This window comes from Halichoeres trimaculatus, unplaced genomic scaffold, assembly GCF_033239565.1.
Source record: "Halichoeres trimaculatus isolate MK-OKI-2021-1 unplaced genomic scaffold, fHalTri1.1 fHalTri1_scaffold_22, whole genome shotgun sequence".
Lineage (NCBI taxonomy): Eukaryota > Metazoa > Chordata > Actinopteri > Labriformes > Labridae > Halichoeres > Halichoeres trimaculatus.
In genome coordinates, this window is record NW_027437200.1 from 16868470 (window position 1) to 16894685 (window position 26216).

At 38.2% G+C, this 26216-nt stretch overlaps 1 protein-coding gene across 1 annotated transcript; it reads right to left on the reverse strand.

Annotated features, from left to right (window-relative positions):
- Nucleotides 1–6771: 6771 nt before the first annotated feature.
- trmt44 (tRNA methyltransferase 44 homolog) lies at nt 6772–25234 on the reverse strand. The gene is made up of 11 exons (XM_074661821.1): nt 24655–25234; nt 24469–24586; nt 22476–22695; nt 22323–22391; nt 21886–21993; nt 21470–21541; nt 20317–20423; nt 19831–20014; nt 16913–17258; nt 9914–10030; nt 6772–7813 (listed from the first exon to the last, which is right to left on the reverse strand). The coding sequence occupies exons 1-11, from the start codon at nt 24989–24991 to the stop codon at nt 7575–7577; spliced, it is 1917 nt and encodes a 638-aa protein (XP_074517922.1). The 5' UTR covers nt 24992–25234; the 3' UTR covers nt 6772–7574.
- Nucleotides 25235–26216: the final 982 nt, after the last annotated feature.

The window sequence follows — 26216 nt, forward strand, 5'->3', positions numbered from 1 at the left end:
GTAAATGCCAATATTAACAAAAAAAAGATAAAACAAAACAAAAAATCCAAACCCAGTAACTTGTTAAAGCACTAAGAACAGAGTTCACTCGGGTTGTGGAAGCCTATAAAAAATTGTCCTCATCTCTCCTTGTTTTCAGACAAATAAAGTATCAAACAGGCGGTAATATACAAGGGCATTAACAAGTAGGCTAAATCTATACTCTGATTGGATTAGTGTGGGAAAGGAAAGTACAAGAAGAGTGGGAGTTTACACTGTGTGAGGCGTTCAATTTAGCACAGAACATGGTGTTGGATTAAACCTCATCCAATATTCATCCTGTTTGTTGGCTTTAAGTGGCACCAAGGCGATATTTTGATTCTGTGGATCAGTTGATAAAAGGAACTATTATGGTTTAAAGTTAATCAGGGTTCAGTTGGAAGATTTCTCCAGCTTTACATTTGCAGGAACTCATTAATTAAGCTCTAATTTTAACTCAGCATTAATGTGAGAAGGTTTGGTCGATACTGGCGTGAGTGTATTGTCAAGTTCCAGCAGCAAGAGGTGTGATCCACTGTTGGCAGCTCTCCACTGGGGGTGTACGACGCCAAACTTTTCTGAATTTGAAGTAAAATGTCAAACGGAAATACACACAAACACCCCCTCCCCAACCTCCCTTCTCTCTCTGTGGGGTTTGGCTCATGAACTGTCACACTGAGGGAACACCAGGTACGACAGCTAGAGAGAGACCCCAGATAACCCCCTTATCTCTGAGAGTCACCCAGGTCTGAGGAGGTGGAGGAGGAGGTGCAGAGGGGTTTCCTGCAGGTACAGTAAGAACGACACGCTAAGCACACAAAGAGTGTTATCTGCTCTGACAATCCACTTGTCAGCTTTCAGATATCGATCAGGAGCCCGGATGAGAATTTCACCCTCGACTTATCAAACCAAAAGGGTGAGAAGGTTTAAGGAGTGTTTTGGGCTTTCCTGATTTTTTTTTTTAAGCCTTTAAATGTTTTTTTTCTAAAGGAAGTTCAAGAGCAGAGTTTAAAAAAGTTCATACAAGACTTCTTAGATGTGGTTTTTACATCATCCAATCTCTGGTATTAGAAGATTGACTTGTCAGTTGTGAATAAAAAACACTTTGCTTAATAAAAAAAAAAAAAAAAAAAAAAAAAAAGGTAAAATGTACTAAAAAAAAAAGCCACAAAAGGTTTTATTCTTACTGCTTCATCAGCCTTTAGAAAAGGTATTATAACAGAAATGCTAATGAGGCAACAGGGGGAAACGTTTTCTTTCATGACGCTAATGCTAACATAATTAGCAAGTTCCAGCCACTGAAATATTCCATGAGCTAGCAACAAAAGACAAGTCTGGTTTCACTTATATGACACCAGGTTTGACAGTGTTCAGAAAGATTTGTGTTTTTCTTTAAAATCAGTGTGTAAAACTTCTTTATGAAGGTAAGGTTAGCACAAAACGCTAGCTACAGCTACTGAAATATTCTACAAGTTACCAAAACAATCGATTAACTTTTTTCTTGCCCCAGGCTAATAAGGGTCATAAGAAAGACTCAGTTCTTAACATTCTGAACTCCTTTATCACACTGGCTCTGATTAGCTTCACTAAGGAAGTGTAGGAAGTCAGAGTTTTAAAGGGCTAGCCCTGCCAGAGAGACAAGGAAGGTTATAAGCCTCTTTATTCAGCTAATGTTAGCTTCTTTTGCTCATCTCATGGACTAAAATATACCATCTTAGACAGCTACAAAAAAAACTGAAAAGGCTTCAGAAAGTTTTTTTTTATAGATACACAGGAGTTAAGGTTTTTGGGAAATGTCTGGAGCCCATGTTAGCTTGATTTGCTAGCTATAACAACTTAAACATTCAACTAGAGAGCAAGGAATGGTTTGTCTGTTTTTTTCTTTTCGTTTCTCCATCATACCAAAATTTACAGTACATGGAAAATGTTGTTTTAAAAATGAAATGTATGCAGCTATGTTAGCTTGTTTGCTAGCTAAAACAACTTAAATATTAAATTGAGCTGGGCAGCAGCTAATGGTTTGAGGGTTTTTTTGTTTGTTTGTTTTGTTTTGTTTCATTGTACCAAGTTTATCAGTTCTCAGAAAAGTCTGTTTTTATTTGAAAAAAAAAAAAAAAATAGGAGTTAAGGTTTTCAGGAAATCCATACAGCTAATAGCTTGATTTGCTAGCTACATCAGTAAAAACATGCAAAATTTGACGGCTACACAAGATTAGTTGCGTATACACATAGTAAAAAGTTTAATAGTTTCCAGTTAAGTTTGTTTTTATAAAGTAGTTAGCATGATAAAGGTATGAGAGGACAAGTTTTGAGGAAATTAATGTGGTTAATGTTAGCTTGATATGCTTATAAGCAATTAAAGATGGGAACTTAAAACAACATAAAGTTAGATACTTAAAAGCTTCATACAAGCTAGTTACTTGACAGCAACAAAAGTTAGCTACTTAAAACTAAATAAAGTTAGCTACTTAAAACAAAATTAAGTTAGCTACTTAAAAGCTACAAACAAGTCTTCTTATACACATAGCAAAAAGTTAAATAGTTTCCAGTTAAATTTGTTTTTATAAAGTAGTTAGCATGTTAAAGCTATGAGAGGTCAAGTTTTGAGGAAATGAATGCAGTTAATGTTAGCTTGATATGCTAGTAAGCAATTAAAGATGGGACTGCTTTTACTCACATAGCACCCAGGTTAGTGAGCCATCAGTTGTCAGACGAATACATTTTTTTATAGCTCTGTAAACTCTGGGCAGATTTACATATTGGCAAAAAGAAGATTTTCTGGGGCAGCTACAGTCAAACAAGGGATTTCATTGCACACTGACAGGTGTCAGCAGCCCTATATGGCTCGCTGTACTGAGAGATGACATCTGTACATTCAAAATAGTGTCTTGGAGACGTTACATTACATTGCACCCCCTGTGGTGTCACGATGAATTAAAGATGAGGGGGAAAGTTATGGCTGGAAAAACAGACGCAGCCACTTCTTCCTGACCTAGATTTGAAACATGGGGGGATATTTTGTCTGTGTGCTAATGTGTTACCTCTTGCCCTCTCCTCTGCTTTCAGAATATCTAATGCCTCCTTTTGGATTGAGACCTGGAAAACCTCCAGAAACCTAGAAAGGGAAATGTTTTCTCCTTAAAGTCAGTGCAAGTATGAGCTGCTGTTGAGTATCAGATGTCTTGTAAAGACAAACACACTCTTAAAGGAGACAGTTTGTTTGCATAGCTCACATAGTTTTCCACTGGATCAGAGACATGACCCTGATTTCTGGAAATGTATTAAAGTTGACAAAGAGGAATTGGTTACGTGTATTGTAGCAGTTTCCTTTGTTATTGGACTTTATTTACTCAAACAAACTGGAATTTGACCTTTGACTCCACCAATAGAGCACAAACCATGCAGAGGTCTGAGCCATGGGTCGCTGCTCCTTTAAGAAGTATTTATGGTAAACAAAAACAAAAAATGAAATTTTCTTTAAATAAATATTTTAAACTCATCACTCCACACAATTTTTTCATTTTAATAAGAGCACTTTTATCTTAAATTAAAGGAGTATTCCAGATATTTAAGGTGGGACATTATCAGGTACTGAGTGAACTGCATCTCTTAAGCTACAACACCACCTCATGTCTTTTTTCTTTACTCTGGATGAATTCTTTAAATGTGTGAGGAAAAACACCCTCTTGTGTGTTTATGTCATGGGCGGGTGAGGACTGATGGAGGGGGAGGTTGTTGAGTTTTTTTCTTGTGTTTGTGAGACTCTCCTCCTCTGGTCTCCAGAGCAGCGTAACGAGGCGGACATACACAGAGTCATAATGACGCCTGATTGGGCAACACTCAAAGAGGGCTTAGGTCAAAGGGTCAGAGCGTGTGTGTGGAGATGTGGATTGAGGCATTTGTACGCACCTTGGTCCCCCTCCTTGGCCGTTGAATGTAGGGCAGCAGGTCGATCAGACGGGATGATCCTTGCAGACCTGCAGCAGCAGCAGAGTGTTTTCTTAAATTGATTTCTTCCTGGAAGAGTAATAATGAATGAGCGGGGGAGGGAGGGAGGAGAGCTGGAAGAGTGATCTGCACGGGTCATTAACACCCACACTTAACGCTGCATATCATGACTGAACACTGCCTGTCAAAACAACCACACCCACTGACACAACGCTGTAGTTTATGTCCATCACGCCTGTGAATGAATCATTCATGTGCTTTCAGAGACGGCAGATTATCCTCCAGCCAAATCAATTATCCTGCAAATCATTCAGACACTGCAACTGATTTATGGCTTTCCTCATTAAATTTATAAACATGATATAGAAACATAGGTCTTTTCCCCAGTATTGTAAAAAATGAAGAAATAAAGGATTTTCAAACAAAGGGATGAAAATGATCAGCTGTGGAAGATGTCTGTAATCATAGAAAACATAAACTATGACTTTTCAGGATTTAATTTGTCAAAACATTACCATTTTTTATACATTTCTCAAGTAGACTCAAAAAGCCATAAAAAAGATAACATTTTTGTCTTTTAGTCATAATCCAGAGATACTCTGTATTAAGGATGTAAAGATACATGAAACTCAACAATGAAAACATCAATAAAGTAAGATAGAGAAATGAAGAAATCAAAACGAAAAAAAAATACACAAACAAAAGAAATAGAAAAATGAATAAAATGACACAAAATTTGAAAGATAAAAAAAGTGCAAAAAAGAAAAAAAGTGCAAGGAATTAAAAATAAAAAAGGAAGAGGAACGAAAAGGAAATAAAAGGAAGTACAAGAAAGAAAAAGGAAAACTTAAAAAAAAGGAAAAAGGAAAAGTCAAAAAAAAGAAAAAGAAGAAAACTAAAAATTAAATAAAAATTTTAAAAATATTAATAATTATTATACATCACTGTACTATCCTCAAAATGAATCTGAAAATCTTCCTGAAAAATATAAACATAAACTTAAAACATTACCTTACTTTATCATATTACCACTTGGTGGCCAAGAAACGTCACATCCAAACAGAGGCTTTATGATGGAAGTAACGAAAAATGTCAGCGTAATATTTTGAGCCAAAGAAATGAGAACTTGTTCAACTGTTGATTATGGTTTTGGTGACAAAAGGACAGAAAAAACATTAGCAAATTACTCAAAATTAACAAACCAAAAAAAGCCTGAGATTAGCTTGAAATTTTTAAGATTTGGGTTTTTTCTTCCCATGTTCAACCTAAATAAATACATATCTGTCTTCATTACTATTCAGCCGTGAAGCTCCAGGGAATAACAGAGCTTCCTGTCTGCCAATGTATAACTAACCCCAGGATGCCCCTTTAACTGCGTTATGGATTTTATCCTGTGAGGAGAAAAAAATGAAGGAAAACGTTCAATAACGTGACAGAAACTAGTGTTAGTTTAATGGATCTGTTCTGTTTATTTGTTTGTTTGTTTGAAAAAATTGATTTGGTCGCTTTTTATAATATCTGTTCCAAGCTGTGAGCTAACCAGATCAGCGAGTTATTAGTAAATATGTTAAGATGGGCTAGAAAGGAAGAGTTGGTTTAAATAACTAATAATAAATTATTCTATAGACAATGTGTAAAGTTAAAAAAGTACCAAACTGTGGCATCCCTGAATTTATAAAGTAGCAAATTACAGTTGAGCTGAAATAATCAAATTTTGATTTGTACATAATACAACACTTAGATTAAAGCTTTCAACTATTAAGTCAACATGGTTTTTCCAGTCAAAATATTATAACTACAAAAACTTAAACGTATTTGTCAGGAGATGATAGAAGTTGATAACATGAGATGCCAAAATGTTGATGGTGATAGAAAGTAAAATATACTTAAAGCTGAGAAGTCAGCATACATGTAAAATTGAAGAAGAAGAACACTGCAAAGAAAAAAAACAGGTGTTTTCTCATGGGTTTGTTTTTTGGCGAAATGCTAAAAACATCAAACTTTGACACTCAACTACTGAAGCAGGTTTTAATGTACACTCAATCTTTTCATACCTTTTTATATTTAGGGTGTTTTTAATGTGCTGTTTAAATTTGAAGATGATTGGATGAAAAACTTAGGAGTTGCTCCAAATATACTCCCAGTAAAATTCCGATTTTAACCCTTATTTTTTACCTCAAATCAAAATAGCTGAGTTGGCATTAGTTTCTTGTTTTGGCTACAGTTGTATTTTTTGTTGGTCTTGATATGTCCAAGCTAACCACCAAGTTTTTCACAGTTCTATGAAACTTTTTTTTTCCTTCCCAGAAAAGTCATATAAGGTTGAAGTTTTTTAAAAAGTATGATGCATGTGCATTCTTAAAGGCTCCTACGGTGGCCCTGAAGGTCAATGAGAAAAAACATTTCAAAATACACAAAAACATTTATGTATACGCAAAAACATTTCACGATCTGAAGAAACAAAACACGTTTTTTCAGATTGTGAAATTGTTTTTCAGATCGTGAAATGTTTTTGTGCATTCATAAATGTTTTTTCAGATTTTAAAATGTTTTTGTGCATTCATAAATGTTTTTTCAGATTGTGAAATGTTTTTTGTTAGATTTTGAAATGTTTTTGCAAATTCATAAATGTTTTTTCAGATTGTGAAATGCTTTTTCAGATTTTGAAATGTTTTTGCGCATTCATAAATGTTTTTGTGTATTTTGAAATGTTTTTTCGCATTGACCCTCAGGGCCACCGTAGGCTCCTCTCTTACAGCGCTGATAGTTATATTATTCTGTTAGAGGAAATGACTAATGTTGGAAAACTGCTCAGCACAGAGTAAGTCGAGTAAACGTGATGCAACCGTCGGTAACAATGATACAACAAGTTTTCTTTTGCCTTTCCTCTGTATGATTGCAGACTTTATCACATTTCAATAGCGTGTCCTTTATTGCATCAATGGTCTGCCTGTTGTCGCCCATAGGAACAAAAACAAACCCCCGCAGCCGTCCACAGGTGGGTGGGCCTGGCTGGCTCTGACATTTGAGCCACAGTGTGAAGGCACGCTGAGCTAAAGAGACACAGCAGTGAGCGTCTATCCAGAGGGGACGACACACGGTTCACCCCTCGACTCCTGCCAACAAATAATTCATGGTGCTAACATTTACTTTGTGGAAAGGCTGCCTGCTCTTTATCCTTCACCCTGCCTGTGAACCTCCATGTCCCTCTGAGTTATACGTTATAGTGTACAGAGGCTTAGGAAGTCAAGAACACACTCGAGTGCATCCTGAAGTAAATTTTTACTGTACAGTGAGTGAAGACTTCTTTGTGCTGTACAAAAATTTTACATATTAAATAAAAACAGACAAAATATCCTTAGAATTTAAACTCCATTTGACAACGTGACCCCGAGGTGTCAGCATGCTCCAAGAGTGAAGGAATAAAAAGGAAACTGTTAACATTTGAAGCCCTCAATTCCCAGAAATGATGTAATGCTGCATCAATTAAACTCACATGGTTTGGAGCTGAACTCTTTCCTCTTGGCTGCAGTGTTTCACCACAGCAGGATTTAACTACTGATGGACAGAGAGGACGCTGGGTAAAACAAAGGTACAGGCTACACCAGTCAGGAGGCATCGTGTTTTATTTTCTTTAAAGGTCTCGTGGAGGGTCGGAGGTCATCTGGTCCATGAGCGAAGTGGCACTGTTCTGCCAGCAGGGGGCAGCGCTGTGGATGATGGTTGAAAAACCAGCAGAGGCGAGTTTTCAGCGCACCAGGGGCCACGGGTTTTTTCTTCCGCTTCAGATCCGACTTGGGCGTCCTCTTCTCCCGCCAGTCTCGGATGTGCACCCTCCCACCTTCAACTGAAAGAAGAACAAGATCAGGACGATAACAGGCCACTTCAATAAGAAAGAAGAGAATAAGTTAAAGGTTGGGCTTGGAGGAAAAAACTAAAGGCACAACATGTAAAAAAAAATAAAGCCAACCAATCATAACTTACTTTTCAGTTATACCAAATCACAGCAAAAAGTTACGTCGCAAAATAAAACTACAGGAGGCCACAAACGCATACAACAGTGTGTCATCTGCATATCAGCAAATGTTAATGAATTGTTTAATCTTAGGTGAATGAAATCAGTGCAAAGAGTCTGAGAATTATAGTCAGCCCGGGGCTGTAAGGCAGTAAAAATATGCAACATGGCAGTGATGATCAAGTGAAACGAAAATATGTAAAGCTCTCCTTACTGACCGGCTGCGATCAGGGGGAATCTCACCTCGCAAATTGGTCTAGTCACACAACAGGGTCCATAAAGCCCATTTTCTCCATGTTAGTAGACTGATCATGGTTCAAACTTTTAATACACAATAATTTTTTTTAATGACGTTTTTCTGTTGATCTGCTGAGTTATGTCCATGGTTCACATTTTTTTATTATTATTTTTCTTACGATTAGTTATTTGATTTTCAAACTGTAAGATAAAACCATGAGTGACAGCTCTTTTGATACATTTGGCTCCTAACTGGCCCTGGACTGTAGCAAACACTAAATCAGAAGTCACTTAAGTTTCTGTAGCCCTGAGTGTTTGCTTTAAATTGACACAAGAAACAGCTTTGTTGTGATTATAGACTCTTTAAAACCAAGTAAAAATGTAGTGAATAGTTATCCAAATTATAGGTTTTTGTGTTATTAAAATTGTACATGAAATGTCTTAGTTTTTAATTTTTTGGAAATCTGCAAACATATAAAAAAATATGTCATATATTTCATAAATTTGAAAAAAAAGAAAGATTTTTTTTATAAGTTTTTAATTTTTTAATTTTTTTTGAAATTTCAAAATTTGCAAATTTTTTCAAATAATGAAATTTTAGGAAATGTGCAAAATTTGCACAAAAAATCCCCAAATTTTAATTAAAAATAGACACCAAAGTTTCATTTATTTATGAAAAAAGTAATTTCAAAAATTGGCTTAATTTCTTTAAAAATGTAAAAATTGTGGAAAAAAAAAAATCAAAAAATTGATTTTAAATTATCTGCAAAATCTTTAAAAATTGTGATCTGTTTCTAAATGTTAAAAAAAAATGCAAAAGTCTCAAAATTTGAGAGCTTTATTGTAAGAGGTGATGCATATTTAATTCTACAAAGTGTTCATGCTTGTTTTTATTTGGTGTCAATGTCTTCTATCATCAATTCCCTCTGTAAGAAAAAAGAAAATTCTTTATTGCAAAAATATTTTTTTAAAAGCTCAAAGAGCCACTGCAGAGGAGTCATAGAGCCGCATGGGGCTACAGAGCCACAGGTTGAAGACCCTTGCAATACAACAGTGGTTCCCAACCTGCGGGCCGTGAAGGTAATCCAAGTGGGCCACCAAACTTTTGTTGGTACTAGCCTTACTTTGCAACAGGACCACATTATTCCATATTCCATATTTATTTACCACATTCAGTTCAATTCTTTATGCTCAGTCTTCACAAAAAGGAAAAAGTGACATAAGTTGGCCTCCATGTTTATCTGACCCCACCGCCCCCCAAGCTGCATTAAGCAGTTAAGTGAGTTAATTCTTGGGGGGACACTGCTTGACTTTTCATATTCAAAGCGGACAAAGCATTGCAGCTTCAAAGCAGCACATTTTATCTTCCCTTGTCTAACACTGGATGAATTCACAAAACAGGACTCTGTGTTTTGTTCCAAGTTTAATCAATGAAGCATTTTAGATGTGCTTCAGCTCTGATTTGTTCTGTTTCTTCTCCATGGCAACAACAGCCGAGGCTCCTCGACCATTTTTTGGACCAAACCGACTGAAAATTGTGCCTTGAAGTTGAAATAACACATATTGACTGCCTTTGCAAAAAGCTATATTTGTGTTAAATTTTCCAGAAAACTGCGTTTAGGGGCTCTTCGTAAGTTGAAGAAGATTATTTTGTGTGAGAAAATGATTTGATGATGAAGTGTGTAGTCCAGCTACCTCTGAAGACTTGGTGGTTGTTCTTGAGCAGCGTCTGAAGGCCTCCGCACTCCTTCTTTAAAAGCTGCAGGGTCTCCTGCTCCAACAGGCCAGCAACCTCGCTCACAGCGAGGCTTCCTGGGAGGGGAGGAGGAGGATAAAAGAGGAGAGAGGAAGAGCAGAGTGATGAAGGAGCAGGAGGAGGTCCGTCAATGTAACATTCATCAATATATGAACGAGCAGCTCCAGGCGTGCTGTGAAACAATCACAAGGGGCTACGGGAAAAAAAAAGTGCATCTGATGTAGCTGATTGGCTCGAGTCGGCGACGCTGGTTGGAAGCCTTGAAAGACTCTGAGAGGCTGAAAACGCTACATACAGAATGATTTACAGCGAGAAGGAAGGAGGAAAAACATTTCTGTCTTTCAGCGTTAGCCAGGGCAGTCAATTAAAGCCGCTCCAACAAGCTGTCAGAGCAACCAGCGTGTATTTCACCGCTGCATCTCCCATCGGTTCGCTCGAGAGCGTGAGTCATAGTCGTCACTCCCCCACCGGGACAGTAAATTTAGCCACCAAAGAGCGCAAGAAAAGAGGAAAAAAGAGGGTGGGGACTGTAAAACACAGGGTCATACGCTCGGAGTCGTACGCAGATAAACGGCGCGCGTTTTTGTGTTGATGACATCTCGCCTTTGAGCTCCATTTCTGGCGACTGTCAGTATTTCTGGCTCTGCCCTTTTCTCCCTGGAAGAGAATTCAATCAGAGCTGACCTTTGTTTCGTTCGAATCACAATCCTCCGCCTCATATCAGAGACGGACACACCACAGGAATTCTGATGCTCCTTTGTGGCGTTTCATAACAATATTTGACTTTAATCTCTCGTGACACTCCAGGAAATCCCTGTCTGCTCAGATGTGATGGAATTTGAGAGAGTGCATTGCAAAACAGTTCGTCTTTGTCGGTCAAGGAAAAAAGAGTCAACTCCTTCAGAAGTTCAACAGAACTTTACAGTAACTAGTGGCTGCTTCATGTCTATAAAACTTATCTCTTTGGCACTAAAAAGGGAAGAAAAAAACATATTGTCCGCCCATTCACTCCCAAACTTAGCCGGTCCGGTTAATCCCTAAAATATGCGACACACTCCCACATTCACACACACTCAAACAGCCAAACACTGAGTGTGAAACCAGGCAGTCTGCCGTCCCACAGCTCCGACGCCAGGGAGCTCCAGGCCTTAATACAATATCAATACAGCGTTTAGAGCTGCCCTTTACTGCCTACAATGTTAATGGAGATTAATGGAGGAGAGGTAGTATGGACAGAGTGGACTCTGCTTGGGCTGAGACCAACAGAGGCGACTATTAATGGCTCAGCTCTGCGAACTGTTTGACTTTTTTAAGGTTGAGCGTCCCCTGTGCAGAACACTAAGATGTCCACCTATTGATTGCCTGTTGTGGTTGATTGTTTTGCTGCTTTGGCCAATTGAGGATCAGGCTGAGTGGGGAAAATGAGCTTGAAAATTGCTGAGTGGTCAATAAAACATTTGAAAGGCTCTTGTTTTTATCTGACTGTCAATCAAAAGCTCCTTACCTAACCTTCAATTAAAGCTATCCCTAGGAGTCGGAGTATGATCGATGAAGGAGCGGAGCAAAGGGAGGAAAAATGATCCGTCTGCCACATTTTCTTCAATAACTTTGTAAAATCGTATTTATAACAGGAAATACTAATGAGCACAAATTGTTCAGTACTTTAAATCTTTTTGTGAGACTTATTGTAGCTCTGAAAAAAAAAGTCCAGAAAGAAAAGAGACAAAATATTTAAGTTTTAAAATTTGGATTTGATTCCACTTTTCAGGGAGAATAGGACAGTCGATGGATCGAGTCTTCAATAGAGTCAGGTAATGTCTGTGATAATAAAAAATGCTTATGTCCCAAACCCATGACTGCATCATCAACCTTTACCACTTATTAATCAGTTTAACACCGTTAAAGGCTTTAAACAGCAGCAAAAATACACCATGCAAAGAAATTAAATATTTTTAATTTAGTAGACCCAAACTAACAAAAACTGTACATAGCATCCAGAAACCATTGCAAAGACAAAAAGCTAGCATAGAATTAAGCAAACTACATAAAGAGCTTCCATTTAATCATAGCTCAGTGCTGATGCATAAAATAAAGACAAAAAGGGCTAAAAAAAATCTAGTTAAAAGTTGGCAAAGAATGCATAAAAGTTAGCAACTTAAAAAAAAACCCATAACATTAGCAAATTAAAAGTTACATACAAGCTAGCAACTTTAAACAGCATTAAGTTAGATACTTAAAAGCTACACACAAGCTAGTTACTTAAAAGCTACATTAAAGCTAGCAATTTAAAACCACATTAAGTTAGTTACTTAAAAGCTACAAACATACTAGCAACTAAAAACAACATTAAGTTAGCTACTTAAAAGCTATATACACGCTAGCAACTAAAAACAACATAAAGTTAGATACTCTAAAGCTACATACAAGCTAGTTACTTAAAAGCTACAAAAGTTAGCAACTTAAAACAACATCAAGTTAGATACTTAAAAGCAACATACAAGCTAGCTTCTTAAAAGCTCCAAAAGCTAGCAACTTAAAGCTCCAAAAAGCTAGCTACTTAAAAGCTTTATAAAGTTAACTTCTTAAAGCTACATACAAGCTAGCTACTTAAAAGCAACAAAAGCTAGCTATTCAAAAGTTTTTATAAAGTTAGCTACTTAAAATTTGTAAAAGCTAGCTACTTAAAAGCTTTTTAAAAAGTTATATTTTTAAAAGCTTTAAAGGCCAGCTACTTACACATTACATAAAGTCAGCAACTAAAAGCTACGTGAAAGCTAGCAGATTAAAAGCTACAAAATCAAGCTATAAAACTTAAAAGCTATAAAAGCTAGCTGCTTTAAAGCTATCTACTTAAAAGCTTTATAAAAGGATGGCTAAATGTTGCTCGATAAAAGAACTGCTTTGAAACGAGTGCTTATAAAAAAAGCTACATTTTAAGAAAGTGGCATAAAAGTTACATGATATGTACTTAGTAATAGTGACATTAAAACTGAGAAAGACAGCCATTAAGCTACAGAAAAAGACAACCAAAAAACAACAACATAAAAAGATCACCTAGAAAAGGTAGTAAAAGATAGGGACATAAAAAGATAAAAAACCTACAAGTTACAAACAGATTTAAAAAGAGTGCAGTATAATAAGAAGTCTTCAAAAAGATGCATTACGAGATACAAAAAGGCTGCTAAATATAAACAGGGAAGTAAAAAAAACATTAAAAAGGCAGTTGAGGGGAGCTACATTAAACCATCAGCAAAAACATCTACATAAAACAACAGCCAGCTACTGCTAGCCTTTTCATAAACAATGCTTAATTAACCCTTTGGTTTTGTCACGTCAATGTTTTAGGAAATAAATCACAAGCTCATCATGCCAGTGTCAATCACAGCATATCTTGGCTTCAATGTTGAGCTGAAGGCGTGTCGTCCATATTTAAAGACAAACAATGTGAAAAAGTGAATGTTTCACAATTTTTGACACTTATAAACTGTAACTGTGGGAAACATTTTTGTTGGCTTAACATTGCTCCTCTAATGAGAAGAGAAAGTTGTGGTCAGAAATCCAGCACAAGTAAATGAGGACTGCAGGTGTGAAAGAAGAGGATTCTGGGAAGCTCAGTGTAGAGCTTGCTGTTCTGGAGGATTGTTGGCTCAAATTGGGAAAAATACATTGAGGGGCTCCTACCTGTTATAAATAAACCCACCCACTCCCTCTCTGTGCGAGCCAGCTTTTACACTCAGACAATATGAACACACCGGCTTCACATCCACATGCCAAAGCATGTGATGTCTTTTGACTTGTTGTACCTTTAAATAAAACGTCCAGGAAGGCGGAGTGGAGATTTTAGTCTTGTGGATGGTAATGCATGTTGGATGTACAGCTGCTCACTGACTTTCAGCACTGTTACATAATGGAGGAAGCCAAGTCAGCGGTGCAGCGTGCATGAATAACTCCCTGAAGCTACTGTGGCAGACTTTACATGCTAAACTATAGAGATGCATTTTTATCTCTGGACATGAATACGAAGCTGTGTAGGTGAGAAGTATGACAGACATTTAAAAGATACATATATTGAAATGTAGTCTCATCTCACTCATTTCTTTTACTCTGAATGTCAAAAACTGCTCCTTAAAACGTGAATTATCTTATATTTGAAGAAGAAACCAAACCAACCAAACGTCCCCTCCAGTCACGGCTGACTCACCCTGACTCTTTGTTCCTACACAGCAGATAACTGGTAGGGAAACCTCAGTACAAATGCATTCTCATGCATAAATCATACATGCTGGTGCATAATTCATCCAGTCATCTCCATACAGAGCAGCAGACTGCATTATTCCCTCTCTCACATTTTCTACCCACATCAGGCAGAATCTTCAGTTAGAGCTGTTTAAATTACTCATCCCTCTGTTTTAAACATCAAACTGTGAGTTTCTGTGTGTCGACAGGAGGGGTGGTGATGATGATGATGATGATGATGATGTGTCTGTGGGTGGTGTGTGTGTCTGTACAGTGCAGGGCAGGAAGTGGCTGGAAAAAGGAGGGACGCAGAGTTCAAAGTGGCGTCTCTTTGTCACAAAGGTTTTGCTGACAGGTGACCAGAGAGGATAGAGACGGGGGGGTTAGGTTTTCAGGATACACCTGTAGCTACCAGCTGGGAAAATAAGACCCCTGGTAGGTTAAAATTTCTGGTCACTGTGATAATTTTTTTTTAATTCACTGTAATAAAAGATTGAGTGTGTAAAGCAGCTCTTGGGAGAAGAACAGACATCTGATTCATATTCTTTAAATATTTATCTCTATTGTTAGAAATTATAAGATTTAAATTTAACTCAAATTACAGTGTCAGAAATAATAAATGAAACGTTAAACTGAAAAAAGAGAGTACTTCCTGGTCCACTCTATTGGTCCCTCCATTTAACAGGGCTACAGCTGGCAAGTGGCTAGTTAGCATTAGCGGAAAGCTTCTTCTGGCACATGAACGGTTTCCACCGAGAAGTCTAGTTCGGTTCAGTACGGTTTACCACGGTTTGTTACAGTTAAGTCTAATCCCGTTGGCGTCTCCACAGCAAACTGTGCCCTCTCGTGGTAGGTGGCGTGTAAGCCAGATGCAGAAACCTGCAGCTGTTAAACAACAGTGTGACGTCGTAGCAGCGTGACACGGTTTGCCCTGCTAATAAATCCACTGAAGAAGAAAAACGCAACACAGTAAACAAAGAGCATAGATGGAAGTCATGCAGCATTTCGTCCTCTCTGTGATTGGCATGTAGCTCTATGATACAAAGTGAAATCCAGCTTTGTTTCAGAGAAGTCTGTGAGCCACCAGGAAAAATGCAGCCGCTGTCAGGGTAAGTGACGATTCTTTTGACCAATCAACGGTCTGCAGTGTTGTAGCTCCACCTTCAGAGAGCAGATCGGTTCAGTCTGGCACCCATACGAAAGGGTCCCAAAAAGTGGGACGGCCCGTCTCGGTTATTTGGGGATCTGTCCTAGGATAAGTCAGTGGAAACGCCACAAAATGGGCATTGTACTGAGACGAACTGAACCGGTCTGCTCGGTGGAAACGTGGCTTTGAAGCGCAGATGGTTTCGTGGTCTAGGTTGCGCTCCACAGGATTTGTCCCCAGCGTGTGGACTCTTTCCTATTAGGGATGTCCCGATATCACATTTTCACTTCCGATACGATACAGATACTGCAGCATTGAGTATTGGCCGATACCGATATTAATCCGATACGATATCAGCATTAAACATGCATACTTTTATTACTTATTTTGTAGTATGTCTGTCATGTTAGAAAGGCTTGATTAAGTGATATTATTCAAACAAAGAACAGTATTTATTATTAACCAATGGGTAACAGAAATTTTAACATTAAACGCAAGAATTTACTAGTAACTGAATAAAATAAAGAATAAATTAGAAGACCCAGAAAATAACCTAAATAAATTTAAAAAACAGCAGGAGCGGAGTCTGGAATGGACTATTTATATCGGAGTGCTTATATCGGAGATTTTAGATGCGTTCCGATACGATACCGATATTTGTTTTTTTGCTGATATCGGACCGATATCCGATATCAATATCAGACTGGGACAACTCTATTTCCTATATGTCAATTCCCACTCCCCATTCTCACCCTGTTTCAGCTCTATCCACTGTCTTCCTTTACCTATTTAAAGGCATAAAAGCCCAAAAAAGTAACTTAAAAAAAAATTAGCACAGGCTAATATCAGAAAAAACATAACGTTTCCAGCAAAACATGTTAGCGTACTGGCCAACAAGCCATATCAAATTTTTGTTAGCATTGAAAGAAAGATTAAAAGGAATCTCAAAATGCCTAACAGGGCTAGTCACAAATTTTCAGGACACTATTATCAGAAGCAAAGGTAATAGCTAGTAGCTAGAGGCTATTAGCCTAGCTCAAACTACACAAATCAGACATCTATTTAAAAGTGTAGTATCTCTGAACGGTGACTCTGTGCTGCACAGTGACTGCTAAAGCTAGCTGGCTCGCCTTAGCAAAAAAGCTAAAAAGCTAATCTAGCTTGTTGGATCTGCCTATGGTGCTGGTTCCTTAAAATTCTTCCATTAAAAGTTTTGTCAATTTGGTAGAAGCAGCTAATTGAAGTCATGTTTATAGAAAGCACAGACAAATTTCTGCTTAAGCTAATGAATCATGTGTTTAGGTTGGAAATGAGCTTTTTTAAAGCAAAGTATTTTTTATATCATTTTGGTTTGAAAACAGTTTTTAAGGGTATTTTTACTTAACTTTATTTAGTTTTCAGATGCTAACAAGTAGTTGCTAGCACCTGTGGCTTGGCAGTTGTGGTTTTTTTTGTGAATTTCACAGTAATAAGTTCAACCCTACAGTGGCATGTTTTGAGCATCTTGTCTCATTTCATGTTTTATCTGTAGTATTTTGTGTCTGTCGTGGTTTACCTCCTCGATTCCAGTCACACTCCCTGCCGTCGTCTTCCTCGGTCATTCCCAGCAGCACATTAGCAACCTGCAGGACAACACTGTCGACAAAATCCCTCGGGAGGGCAGCGCAGTTTCGCACCGCCTCCACTCTGTCTCTGGGCTGGAACCCGGCTCCCCAGCTGCTCTCGGGGGTCCTGCCATTTTCCCCATTTCCTAGGCAACAGTCCCCGTCACTTTGAGTGTGTGACACTTGAAATGTGACCCCTGGTGTGGCCTGGCGGCTTTGAACGTAACGGGCTCTTCGCTGTTCTACCTCGTCTTCATCGGGCTGCTCGTAATTTCTTGACTTTCCCACCAGGCACACCTGCGGACAGACGAGGACAGGGTCAGGATTCATGAGATAAAAACTGTAAAACCATCATCTGAGAAGTAGAAATAATATCTTTGATGTGTTACCGTGGACAAAAACAACAACTTCTGGAGGAACACCTGCTTTGCAAACAGGCTGATTATGACACATCTCCTCCATTAAGCGCCCAGTAAATGTTTGCTCGCTCTTTTTATTTGCCCATCTGTATCAAAGCTGTTAACGGTACCAGCTGTGAGAGTAACGTCCCTTTGGGGCCGATAAACACTTGATTTATTTCCGAGCGCCTGTTCCAAACAGGGCTCAGGTGGGAAAGGGGGAATCTTCAGCTCCGAGTGTTTGAAGAACAGGGGTTGAGTTTTTGATGATGCTGCAAAGGAAACCTGTTGTCTACACTGCAAAATATGAAATCGAAACAAAGTGTTTATGTCTTATTGTTTGTAAAAAAAAAAAAAAAAGTCTTTAAAACCCCAAAAACTCTTTTTCCAGACGTTTCATATTAAGTCCAAGTAGGATTGCAAATTCTGGGAATTTTCAAAGTTTGAAATTTATATTGCAAATTTTGGTAACAGGAATTTTTAGGGAATTAATATTAATATTATTAAATAATTTAGCTGCATTTAGCTGCATTTACCTGTTCTCAATAGAAATGTTATATGTAGTGACTGATGATGATTAAATGTGCTTGGAGTTTTTTGCTCGTATGATTCTGGTTCACAGTTGAACTTGAAGTCAATCATGTTGTTTTAACCAAGATCGCTTTTGAAGAACCCATTCAACTTGATAACAAGAAAAAAACTTAAAATCGCCAAAATTTCCAGAGAATTTGTAGAAAAAAGCTCTGAAAATTTCCAGTAGTCTTGAGCTAAAACTCCCATGAAAATTTTAGGGCACAATTTCCTTAAATTTATTGAAATTGTTTCACCTCTTTGCAACCCAAAGTCTAAAGAGCTTTGCACACCCAGTCTGTGATTTACAAATGCATTTCTTTGGATCTGTAACCCCAAAACACAAAGACAAAAATACTAGGAATGGGCCAGTATCAATACCAGGTATCAGTATCAGGCCGATAACAGCCTTTTTTCAAGGTACTGGTACTCGTGAAGGCTGCCAATACTAGCAGCCGACACTCAGGGCAAATATTTTTATAAATGTCTATATTTTTTTGCACTTCATTTTATTTAAAAAAAAATAAAATCTGACAGTTGTGAGTTTTATTTGGCACTTTTAATATATATTTTTTTCTATTTATTTTTTAAAAAAATGTAAACTCAGAGAGAGTTTTATGTGTTTTATTTTGGACTTAATGTCAGAGTGACTGTGCTGTCTTTAATCAAAATGATCTGTCACTGTGAATTTAAATTTTCTGAATCAAAAACTTTAGTAGTATCAGTGCTCGGTATGAGTACTCAAGAGGGAGTACTCGTACTGGTATCAGGCTGAAAAAAAGTGGTATCGAACATCCCAACAAAAACAAAGAAAAAATCACACAAAGACACTTTGCACACTGAATCCTCTATGTTTATTTTCTATTATTGCGAAAAATCGCAGCACAAGAAAAAATGGACAGGAATAATCAAGCAGTGATTTTGTGGTTCCTTCACTACTTGTGAAAAGACAAAGAAAACTGTCTCTGGATGGTCAAACAACCCTTGAAACAAGCTGGTTGGATGCAAAAAAAAAAAAGAAAAAAGAAACTCGAATCCGTTCTAAATACAATAATGACGGACAAAAGTTTTGTAAGTGTCAACATGAATGACATAACATGATTGACACAGTGTGCAAAGGCCTTCAGAAACAAACACTCGCTTTGATTTCAGTTTTTTAGAAGTGTGTTTTGTGCCACGACTGATAGGTTCAGGGTATTAACTTCGACTCTGCGGCTTCAACTTTCAAACATTTAATTTTTCTCTTGTGTGAAAAAATTTATTTCAGTTTTCATTTTAGCGTCTTATGTCCGAATTTTAATGTCTAGTGTTTTGATTTGTCAGCATGTAAGAAAAATGTAAACTAGTGCTATCAGGCAATTAAAAAAATTAATCTGATTAATTACAGGATTTTAATTAATTAATCAAATTAATTGCATTTTAATCTTATATCTGCTTAAGGTCCCCAAATAAAAAATCTGAATTCTGGGACATTATAAAATTATAGTGCCATGAATAATCAAATGAATGCACGAAGAAGAGAAAATGTATAAATCCACATTTTTTTTCAACTGGACAATAAAAATGTCCGTGTTGCAACCGTTTCCTGTGTCTATAGTAGTACATTATGTTTTTCAGCGAGGGGAGGCGGGGTCTGGCGGAGCTTGTCAATCAAAATCATGTTCGTAAACTACTGTGGGTGAGAGCAGTGCGCTCTTTGGATGAGAGATCAGCATGGATATGAGGAGAGGATGTGAGATGACAGCGGCACAGAGAGACGCTGTGAGTCAGAAAAGTTCAGACAGTTCAAACTAAGGATGTGTCTGGTAGTAGCATGAAAGAAGAGAGTCCACTCTACTTAAATTTTTTAGAGGGTACAAATCAAAAAGAGGACAAAATGTTGAATCCTGGTATGAACTCACCCGTTTGGTGGAGGGTATTCTCAGGCAGTCTTCCTCAGTGTTGAAACCGCTGACCCGGCTGACCTCTGTGATGAAGTCGATGTATTCTTTATACTGTGACTTTTTACACTGGCGCCTCTGGTACTTCCTGTAGAAGTCAAAGAAGCAGCACGGCAGGACGAAGAAGCGGCAGGAGTACGATGACCTGTGGAAGGATAAACTTCTGCTGTAAATTAATCTGCAGGGGTGATCAGATTATGTGCTGTTTGTGTTCCTGAGAGTGAGATTATGAAACAGAGTCAAGCAGCATGAATCCATCCAGAGATTACCATCTGAGGAAAGTTTCACTCTGAGGCTCAACATCGCCATCAGGTGGCCGATTGAGAACACAAACACACAAACATAAATCCACACATCCTCCCTGTGCACATAATGTGATTCCAAATTGGAGAGATCAGCTGGCACTTGAGCCCCTGAGTGAGATTGTGTCGGCTGATGAAGACTCGCCTGGCTGCCATGACGGGGATCCATGGCGTGAGCTCGTCTGAGTGGTTCCCAATCAGCCAGTCCGTACTGGGGAATAAGAAGCTCTCGCTGGGAGTAATTGCTTTTTCCTGAAATAGCAGAGATCCAGAAAGCACAAGAGCTTCTTAGAGGAGAAAGGACGCATGGCGGTGTGATTTGATTCTGAAAAGCTTTAATAGAAAGAGTCGGGAAAGTGAAACTTTTTAACCTGGCAGAACTTTTCATTTATGAGAACACCTGTCAGCTGTGACATGACGCGGCAATCAAACCTTACATAAACTGCTCACAAGAGTCCAAACAGATACAGAGAGAGAGCCAGAGAGAGGAGGAAAGCTGGTTTTAAGGGAGCAGCTGTAAATGAGGATCCAGGGCAGTTCTGGTGTTGTTTGGCATCGGCAGAGAGGAGTCGGCAAGTTTTTCATCAGCACAACCCACAAACTCTGCTCTGCCTCAGGAAAGTTTTCAGAAAATTTCCATGAGAATATTGGACATTTTTAGGGTTTGTAACCCTCAACCTTAAGGAAATTTTCTAAAACGAAATAAATAAATTGTTTAAAAAAATATTTTATTTTTTTACCAATTAAAGTTACTGTGTTGCTCTATGGAAGAAACCGTGTAGTAACATTGAAGATGACATACAGTCATACAAGACAGCTGCTGAGTAGAAAGCACAGCCTGAAGAGAAGCTAAACTAAATATTTTGACATTTTTAATGGGACTTTTTATGGACTGTGGGTGGGAGAAAAAAATAATGTATCAAAGTATCAGGATTTTTCGTTTCATCAGGTAAATTCAGTTAGTATAAATTTCTGAAGGCTCCCTGATTTTTTTTTATTCCTGTAAATTTCCATGGAAAGTTTCCAACCTTGAAAATTCCTGAAGTTTTGCTACCCTCAGCTCAGCCCTAATACTTGGCTCTGCTGCTCATCTCACTAATGCATGTTCCTTTGAAATGTGGCCCATTTAAAGTGAAATACACAAGCTTTACAAAGCATAATTTATTCCCAAGAAGCATTGTTAAAACAAAAAATAACCTCCTTTTTTCTCTTGCTACGTTTTATTAAAAATGATCTCAAGCATCTGTCTTTTTGCTGCGGAGTGTGTAGTTCAGTGACTCTCCCCTCTCCACACTCACCTCTAACAGAGTCTGAGGACCAAACATGTCCCAGATCTTCCTCCTGCGAACATCGATGCCCTTTCCAGGATGCTGCAACACAAGACAGTGTGACGGTCAGCTGCTTGTTCACACTCTGAGGACCAAACACTGTGTGTAATTTCAATTAGAGCTGACCCACTTTGTGATTGGTTAATAACACGACATGGAGACTGTGGATTAAATATATTCACAGACATGATTCCCCTCACCTGGCCTCCCTGGAGCTGCTGTGGCATTGATTTAAAGATTTGTCTTACAGTTCAGCTGAGTGACAAAATGATCCTTTCTGTTGAACGATTCTTTTAAGAGCGCCATGAAGCCGCAAACATTACAAACAATAGTGTATCCACAACTGTTTTAATCACATAAACCAGGCTCTAGTTTCACCAACTCACCCCTTCATTGGTAAGTATGTGAACCAGGAGTCCGTTTCCACACCCCAGGTCCACAAAGGATTGTGGGTCAGAGAGACCTTTGTCCGCCCGCTCCTCGGCCCACAGCACCTGCAGTTCAATGACAAACACTGGAGCATGAAAGCTTTCAATCATGTTCCCAAAGGCCAATCTGCATGTGCAGGGTGACACCTGCCGCCACCGACGCCCCTTCACCTGTCTCTGCTTTGAATTGATTTACCAGGTCAAAGCTATTCCTCACACTCAACATTGATTGACCCAGTTTGAGATTGAATGACCTGACAACGCGGTGGGTAAAAATCTGTTTCACCTACATGAGGCGACATGTTTGTCTGCCCGACAGTGGCTGTGCAGATGTTAAAGTCAGAGCAGAAATATAAAGTGAGACTGATTCAAGTTTAATGATCAACGGGACTCACAAGGAGGTACGAAGCGATGGCGACATCCTCGTAGACAAACTTTTCAGGATCTGTGACTTCAGGCCAAACCTGCAGAACAATAAACCAGACACCAGCAAATATGAGAACAAAACACCCAAAATATCAAACAGAAGCCTTCAGGGGAAACTCCACCTTGACCATGGCTTTGTACTTCTCCTTCAGCCGCTGGTACATGATGCTGTACTTCTCCACGGGCAGCAGAGACAGCGTGCTCCTGAACTCGCTGCTCCTGCACTCTGAGGCCCAGCGGACCAGTTTAGGCAGCAGATCAGAGGACAGCCAGGGCAGCTTTGGGTACACGACACCGTCAGAGAACCAGGCATCTGGGGTCAGGACATGCAGCTCCAGGGACCTGCAGATAAGAACAGCTGAATGTCAAAAGAAATCAGATGTGACGTTTTAAAACACAGAAGTAACATCACAAACACATCTTGCCTATTGAATTTCAAACAACTGCATGAAAAGGAAAGAAATTATATTGGAGTTTACAGCTGAACAGACTTCAAAGTCTCCTCTAAAAATGTTGATTTTTCAGAGTATTTCTAACACATGTGCACTTTAAAGAGGGGGTATGATGGTTTCCTTTATTCTAAAAACAGTCTTAAAGTAACAATTCTGGATGTTCATAATCAAAGAGTGCAGATTTTCAATCTGTTACGAATAGGGATAGACCGATTATCAGCCGGGCCAATTATCGGGGTCGATCTCATATGAAACCAAACAGAAAATCAATTCAACTGCATTACATGCCTGTAAAAGGCAGCACAAACTCAATTTTGTCCAGTTTTATTCCAGTTACATAGAAATGTTGGAAAACTTTATTTACTGTAGAAAACGTAAGCTACTTATTTTTTTAAGTTTTCATTTAACTTGATAAAGCATGATGCTGAGCCTGTGAGCTATTTAATAAACATATGCTTGAAGGCATTTGAATGTAGTTACGTGTTGGAGTTTGTATTGTTCAAAACTTTTACGCCAGTATTTTCATTTTGACGGCAAATGACTATCGGCTTCAAATATCGGTTATCAACTTTCTTGCCAACTAATAATCAGTATTGGTATGGGCCCGGAAATATCTATATCAGTTTCTCACAATTTACGTATTCATTCATTTTTGTAGTGATCCATGAATCTGACATAAAACTGCAAAAAACTGTCTGATAGTCTGCATAAAACAAAATCTTCAGGATCAGAATTCAGAATTTTGCTCTCACAGAGAGTTTAAATGTTGTCAGTTGGGACTTGTTTGTTTTATTGCACACAGCTATAGATAGAAATAAATGCAAAAATGTCCTTACTGTGTGCAACAAAATCAGATTTTTGTAATTCATATTTATAAGCTTGGTATCAAAAGAAATGTTAATGTTTTAAAGTTAGAAAGACATTTTTTTTAATTAGACTATGCTGCAATATTGCAGTAACGTGTCCCATATTTTCCTACACAAACAAACTGTTTGTCCCTCATAAGGCTTTTAAGTATCTGGTAGTAAGTAGCTTCTCTCCTATGACAGTCATATTAAATGTTATTCTCTGATTTTTTTATCCTCTCATTCATATACAGTTGAAAGCAGAAGTTTACATACACAATATAAAAAGGCACATTACCTTTTTTTCTCACCATCTAACATTAAATGAGATTAAACTCCTGTTTTTGGTCAATTAGGATTACCAAATTTATAACTTCCGACTCTCAAGAAAGTAATAAAAAAATTGTCTGAAAAATTATTTCTCCCATTTTTCTGGCATTTAGCAAATAGAAATAATTTTGGCAATTCTAAATGACCAAAACCAGGAAAGTTTAATCTGATTTAATATCAGATGGTGAGGAAAAAAAAGGTTTTGCCAATCCAGATATAAGCACAGGATACAAACACATGTAAGACCTTAAAACATTTTAGTTTCTCATTTTGGGCATCGTGTTAAAGTTTACAAGGCTGCTTTGGTATCAAAACTTATTTCCCCAGATTGTTTGTTGTTGGTGGACAAATATGATGCAAAAAAGCCAGATTATTTTTTATAAAACTGAAAATGTGTCATAAAGTATTCTTCAATGCTGTCAACAAACTAGACCAAAAAGATCCATGATAAATATGCTCAGGATAAAAAAAAAGTTGCTTTCACTCACCATTCCTCACAGTCCTGATGAAGGAGCCGGATCTGATAAATGTTCCCCCTCTTTAGAGACACCTGTCCTCCTGACTTCTCTTCATATGGAAGAAACGTCACCTGCTGTCTGACAAAGTCTGACATAGAAACAGAAGTTTAGAAACAGAAAACAGAAAGGGACACCTCCATTTAAGTCAGCTCCTACCTTTAAGTATAACTTCTTTATGAACGTCATTCCCACAGCAGTTCACTTTGGGGACAAACGTCCTCACAGAACAAGTCCAGGGTTTGTCCTGGTCGTGAGTCTGTCCAGGTGTGTCATCACAGGTCAGGAAGGAAAACACATCCTGAGAGGTTTCAGCATCACCCAGAAGGAAACGCAGATCATCTCTGTTCACTTCTTCATCCTCTGTCTCCTTCACTCCACACAGACGCTTGTTCACAACGTGGGGTTTCTTTACCCACACGTCCACTGCGGACCAGAAACCCTCAGGAAGAGTCTTACATTCTCCAGGGAACTTTATATCCAAGAGTTTAGGCATGGCGACTGTCAGAGAGGAGCACGAGCCATGTGTTTACAAACGGAGGAAGTGGACTTCCGGTCAATTTAGGTCTTATTCTAGATTTTAAAAAATACTTGCAGAATAATTTCACGAAATTCACAGAATTAATGTCAAGCATCGAAAATAAATTTTTAACTGTGTGTCAGAAATATCCTTTTGAAAAAGTGGGAAAGTGCCGTCGCTTTATGATGACGTCATCAGAACGACACATGAGTTTGTCGTTAGAGGGCGCTGTTTGGCGGTCTTTCAGTGCTCAGAGACCCTCCAGGAGTTTGTCTTGGTGTGTTGGTGCTGACAATTAACAAGAAAATAATGAAAATGCAGATAGAATGTAAAAAATAAGTTTAGATATAAAATACACAAATATACAATATATATATATACAAAAAAAATAAATAAAATGGAATAGAATACAATAAAAGCAAGAAAAGATGCATTTTTCTTGCAGCAAATTTGTTGAAATGCTGAAGCTGAAGAATGAAAAAGGGGGAAAAAAAAGAAGAAAAAAAAAAGAAGTAGCAGAAATGTACAGCACCCCCCATTCTATATTTCCTGATCCTCCCCAGCTGCGTTTTCTAATGAAACTACTCTGTGACAATATTTACGGTTAGTTACAAGAAACATTTTTATGCTGGCACAGCTTGACCCAACTCTTCAATTTTACGAAACCAAACTCAGATGTGAAATTCATCCAGATCTGCTCTGGAGGAATGGAGAGAAAGTGAAAGTATGTTTGATATTCAAACTCATCCCCTCATATTTCCTCTGTTTCTGTTTCTCAGACTCAAAAGGCTGCTGGAACAGGAGAAGGCTTTCCAGGATTGTAAAGACAAGGACCATAACAGGAGGCTGGAGAAGGTCAGAGCCGAGTTGGTGAAGCTGAAGTCTTTTGCAATGATGTTGGAAGATGAGTGGCAGCTGCACATCGAGCAGATTGACCAGCAGACCCAGAAGGTCCAGGATCTCACCCAGAAGCTGGGTCAAAGTTTGAGAAGTCAGAGATGGTTTTCAAAGACGATATCATGAAGCTGAAGTCCTTCACGGTGATTCTTGTCGATGAGGGAAAGAACATGGCGGAGAGGCTGAGGCAGGAGGAGCAAAGAGGTGAAGAATTAAGTGAGATGTTCAAAGCTGAGCAAGGAAAGGTCACAGAGGTCACAGAGAAGCTGATCGAAGGGAGCAAGAAACTCCTCAAATTCAAATC